We start from the raw sequence: 5,000 nt of genomic DNA, 5'->3' as shown, positions 1-5,000 counted from the left end.
TACATTCGTTATGCCATGCACCCGAGCACAACCAACAGCTCTGGGTTGCTTTTTACCTTGCTTGCTTGTTCGTCTGATCTTTCACGCCTCAATGTAGGTTTCATTTGCACGTTTACGCTCACAATGTCAACGAAACAACTAAATCGTCGCCATCACATGTCGCACCATCGCCAGAGGCCATTAAGAACAAGCACAACACGTTTGCCACAGCACACACACACACACACACACACACCACACCACACAAGCCCACGTGAGTGCAAGCAAGCCAAATCAACACAGCGGCCACGGCGGGAATGTGCGGCGATCGTCACATAAGGACACGCGCACAATCCAATGTGCGCATGTGTGGCATGACGGAAACATGGAGGAAGAAGAAGAAGAAGAAGAAGAAGAAGAAGAAGAAGAGGGGAAGGAGGAAGGGTTGGACGACAGTGTCCGATGGGCAGTCGGGGCGTGTGCAACACGCGTGTGTGCCCTGACTTGCCTCAGGCCTTCTCCTCATAGCTGGCAACAGAACAGCGCGAAGCAAGGTGAGGATGTAAGAGTGAGGTGACGCGGGCCATTGTTGTTGATCGATATGAAAATAGTTGAGTATGGGGAGGAACGGCAAGGAAAGTGATTGTGGTTGCTGTGTGAATGTGTAGACAGGCAGGCCGATGAGCAACAAAGACGCACCCCTTCTTAGTCTTCTCCTTGATGAGCTTCTCCATGGCCTTGCGCGCGGCTACAGTGGGGATGACAAGAGGATAGAGGGTGGCACAAGGGTGGCGTCAACGGGATGCACAATGACTTGAAGGCGACCTGATCCGCGCAGTACACACAAGTGCACGTACAACCGCAAGTGCAAGCAAGCACAAATACAGACAGACAGTGACAGACGGACGGACGGACGGACGGACAGACACGCACACACACACACACACACACACACACACACACACACACACACACACACACACACACACACACACACACACACACACACACCTTCGGCGGAGTCGTGGGTCTTTGAGTTCTTGGTGCCGCTCTTTCCAACCTTGCCATAGCGCACATACACCGTCTTGGCATCAAGGCGCACCTCCCAGAACTTGCTGCTCTTGTCATCAGTCAGCTCATAGTAGTGCTTCTCGCCTGCGTGTGAACACAAAGGATGAGCAGGTTACAAGAGTGAGCGGGAGAGAAGAAGAGGAGGGGGATTAATGAGATGTATCAAGTACAATCATTCCACGACTCGTACACAAACACACAGACACACAGACACACACACAGGTACAGGTACACACACACAGACACACAGACACACACACACAAACACACACACACACAGACACACAGGTACACACACAACCACGCACAAACACGCACACACACACACACACACACACACACACACACACACAGAGCAACGCCACGAACCGGTCTCGGCGGTGCCATCAGCATCGCCATCGACAGCGCCGTCGTCATCTGTTGCTGCCTCGTCGGACTTGGCGGCCGCGTCACCGTCAACAACGGCAGCTGCAGGCTCGGTGTCAGACGTGCCATCCTCCGTCGCGGGGCTGCCTTCTTCCTCCGACGCCACCTTGTCCTCCTCGCTCGTCTTCTTCTGCTGTTTTGGCTTGCGTCCGTTGGCCTTCTTGGCAGCAGGCTGCTTCTTCTGTGCCTTTGGCTCCTTTGCAGGCGCTGCGGGGATGTCGTCGGCGTCGGCGCCCGTCGCGCCCGTCACCAGGTCCTTGGTCACGGCGTACCCTTTCTTCTTCTTGTCGCGGATGCTCTTCAGGGCAAATTTCTTGGCCGTCACCTCGGAGTCGTGCTCCTTCGTCTAAGCGACATAGGTATGGGTGAATGGGGAATTGACAGACATGGGTGAGGGTATGTGTGAGCAAATGCATGGGCGAGGGTGTATGTTGGGATGTGCGTGCGTGTGCGTTGACATAATATGCGTTGCGGCGTGTCGTTTTGTGCGTGAGGATCCGAGTGTCCATACGTGCCAATGACACACTTGAGAGTTGAGAGTGCGTGCACCCATCTCCCCCCTCTGTGTCTGTCTGTCTGTGTCTGTCTGTCTGTCTGTCTGTCTGTCTGTCTGTCTGTCTGTCTGTCTGTCTGTCTGTCTGTCTGTCTGTGTCCATCTCCCTCTCTCTCTCAAGCTCACGCTCAGCTCCTCAGAGAGGCGCCGGCACCAGCGCCAGCGCCAGGTACAGCTGCATCTCACCTGGCGCGTGCCCTGCTTGCCCTCCTTGCCATAGCGGACGTAGGTGGTCGTGCCGTTTTGCTTGATCTCCCAGAACTTGGCCTGGTCCTTGCCGTCCTCCTTGAGCTCGAGGTACTTGCCATAGGTGAAGGTCTCCTCAACCTTGGCCTTCTTGGGGCGGTTGGACGAGCGGGTGGCGGGCATCGTTGCAGCAGGCGGCGGTGTTGGCAGTGTTGGCGGTGTTGGCGTGCTCGAGCTTGATTGAGCGCGAGAAAGAGCGAGCGAGCGAGCGGTGATGCGCAAACGAACGAGACGCGGGCGACGGGCAGGCAGCGCGGGTGAGGAAAAAATGGCGTCGCGCTCACGCAAAACAAGCCATGACGGTCCGTCCGTCTGTTTGTTAACAAACAAACCAGGAACACAAGCCGGCAACTCAGTTGGCGCGGGCAATCACCCGCCAGTGAGGTGGCAGTTGGAGTGTGTGTTGAGTGTGCAGTTGCGACACATCTGCCACCACCACTGCAACCACACAAGCAAGCAAGCAAGCCAAGAACAACACGAGTCCTTCGACGACTGAATTCAGTCGAGTCACATGTCTACAGTATGCGACACCACAAATATATTGTGCGCAAGGACTTGGTTGCTCGCTCTGCCGCCGTTTTTTCAACAACGGACATTATGACGAGCGTGTGTGGTGCTGTGGATGAGCAGGCGAGGGCGCTGGTGAAGGTGCTTGCCAGCGCCAGGACGGGCGCGTCCGCACTGCCGCCATTCAACCCAGCAACGTCAGCCACACACCGACGTGCCGGCGAAGGAAGGTGTGTTGTTGTTTAAGTTGTTGTTGTTTAAGTTATTGTTGTTTAAGTTGTTGTTGTTGTTGTTGTTGTTGTTTTTGTTGCTGTTGTTGCTGTTGTTGTTGTTGTTGTTTAAGTTGTTGTTGTTGTTGTTGTTGTTGTTGTTGTTGTTGCTTCATGGGAAGCAACCTTGTCAATCCTTTGTTTGACCTCAACTCACTACCACCATTGCGTTGCACATCCATTTGTGACACCGAAATAGATTGGAGAAACTGTGTCAGCAGCGTGTGAACCTGGCTACCCAGGCCATCTTTGAGCGAGGCCTTCGCGAACAAAGGGATCTCGAGCACAGTCACAGCACAGAGGATGAGTTGTATGACAAAATGGATGAGCTGAACCAAAGCCTCCGACAGGTGGGCGATCATTTGCGTCATTTTGTGTGTGCGTGTGCGTGTGTGTGTGCGTATGTGTGTGTATGAACGCGCGTGTTTTTGTTCGCTGCTCGGGAAAGCTATTGACCATCTGTGCGCAAAATGCAGGCATACGGCCAGCGGCGAAGGGAAGCGGCACTGGTCCGAAGGTGTGTGGTGTGATTTGGTGTGTGTGCGTGTGTGATGTGTGTATGTGTGTGTGTGGTGTGTGCACGTGTGTGTGTGTATCAACCGCATCTTGAACACCTTGTACACGCAATACGCACGTGCACAAAACATAAGCTTATACACGCGCAGTTGATGTGCTTTCACATGCATCTTATCTCTTTCACACCAACTTTGCCCTTGTACACGCCATTGCTGTTGCCCGGTTGTTGCGTGATGGCAGCATTCACGACAGTGCTGTTGTGACAGAAGCAATGTACAGCGAAGCTAGCGAAACCACAACAGAGGTGTGTGCTCGTGCATGCTCATGTGCACGCCGCCTTGTCATACTCTTGGTATTGCACTCGCACAACCTCAACCTCACTGCTTGCATCGTGTGGACTCACGGTTCGATGCATCTTGTCGTATGTTGGGCGGGGGCGAAGCTTCGAGGCAAGATCCAGCAACGGGATGAGCTGTGCTCTGCTTGTCTTCGTCTCTCCGACGTGAGCGCACGTGACATGATCATGCGGCTTGTGCATGCGTGTCGTGTGTGTATGTGTGTATGTGTGTGTGTGTGTGTGTGTGTGCAAATGTGTGTGTGTGTGTGTGTCATTTGTGTGAGGTGTGTGCACGTAAATGTGTGTGCGTGTCATTTGTGTGAGGTGTGTGCGTGTAAACGTGTGCGTGTCATTTGTGTGAGGTGTGTGAGGTGTGTGCGTGTGTGTGTCATATGCACTTGCGTTGGCGTGGTTGAGGTTTGCAGCCTCCATCGTCCATCACTCTCACCCACAGCCAACGTCGATGCAATGTCCACCACCAGAGATATCGCGACCTCACGCAGGAGCTGGAGATGATCAACGCCGATATTCGAGAGTACGGCACGCAGAACACACGTGTTGTGACTGCCATCGTCTGCTCCTGTACATAACACTCTCCACACTCACACTTTATGCACAGTCGCACACACACGCACACGCGCACGCGCACACTCACACGTACCTCCCCGGCTCATATGCTTGCTGGTTTGTATTGCGCCTTTTGCGTGTGGAATGCCGTGTCACGCCCACAGCACCATGCTCAGGAATCGGCAGATTTACAGCGATATTCAAGACCTTGAGCAACAGCTGGAAGCAGGAACCCAGGAGGTGCGTTTGTGTGTGTGTGTGTGTGTGTGTGTGTGTGTGTGTGTGTGTGTGTGTGTGTGTGTGTGTGTGTGTGTGTGTGCTTTGTCGTGTTGCTGTACGCGTGTGAGCGCATGCTGTGCACAGGTGCTCATGTGCGAGCAACACCACCACAACAAAACAACACAATAGCCGCCGAGCCAAGCACTTGATAATGAGCGGCAGAAGTTGGAGAACGAGTATGTGAAAAACGCCATCCTTCGCAACACCTTGCAGGTCAGCCTCTGCGCACGCGCTTGTGTGTATGTGTGTG

The 5,000-nt window shown here is 53.9% G+C and overlaps 2 protein-coding genes across 2 annotated transcripts in view; one reads left to right on the top strand and one right to left on the bottom strand.

Annotated features, from left to right (window-relative positions):
* Positions 1-376: 376 nt before the first annotated feature.
* PTSG_07067 (uncharacterized protein) lies at positions 377-2,692 on the bottom strand. The gene is made up of 5 exons (XM_004992425.1): positions 2,216-2,692; positions 1,420-1,822; positions 991-1,134; positions 679-727; positions 377-507 (listed from the first exon to the last, which is right to left on the bottom strand). Exons 1-5 carry the CDS (start codon positions 2,396-2,398, stop codon positions 489-491), a joined length of 798 nt encoding a protein of 265 aa, XP_004992482.1. The 5' UTR covers positions 2,399-2,692; the 3' UTR covers positions 377-488.
* A 130-nt stretch (positions 2,693-2,822) lies between these two features.
* Positions 2,823-5,000, top strand: part of PTSG_07066 (uncharacterized protein) — a 2,650-nt gene continuing 472 nt past the window's right edge. Inside the window, exons 1-8 of the mRNA XM_004992424.1 lie at positions 2,823-3,012; positions 3,251-3,401; positions 3,528-3,568; positions 3,808-3,871; positions 4,010-4,069; positions 4,387-4,439; positions 4,636-4,711; positions 4,880-4,963. Of these exons, the coding sequence (XP_004992481.1) occupies positions 2,873-3,012; positions 3,251-3,401; positions 3,528-3,568; positions 3,808-3,871; positions 4,010-4,069; positions 4,387-4,439; positions 4,636-4,711; positions 4,880-4,963 (669 nt within the window). The 5' untranslated portion in view covers positions 2,823-2,872. The remainder of the gene's footprint in view (positions 3,013-3,250; positions 3,402-3,527; positions 3,569-3,807; positions 3,872-4,009; positions 4,070-4,386; positions 4,440-4,635; positions 4,712-4,879; positions 4,964-5,000) is intronic.

Source organism: Salpingoeca rosetta, assembly GCF_000188695.1.
Source record: "Salpingoeca rosetta unplaced genomic scaffold supercont1.16, whole genome shotgun sequence".
In the NCBI taxonomy this organism is placed as follows: Eukaryota; class Choanoflagellata; order Craspedida; family Salpingoecidae; genus Salpingoeca; species Salpingoeca rosetta.
Note: the sequence above shows the minus strand (reverse complement) of the source record. Positions and strands in the feature narration are given on the sequence as shown.

Coding starts and splice junctions, on each gene's coding strand:
- PTSG_07067 (XM_004992425.1), bottom strand. CDS start 2,398: ATGCCCGCCACCCGCTCGTCCAACCGCCCCAAGAAGGCCAAGGTTGAG. Junction 1,823..2,215: donor GCAAGCAGGGCACGCGCCAG/GTGAGATGCAGC, acceptor TATGTCGCTTAG/ACGAAGGAGCACGACTCCGA. Junction 1,135..1,419: donor TGATGGCACCGCCGAGACCG/GTTCGTGGCGTT, acceptor GTTCACACGCAG/GCGAGAAGCACTACTATGAG.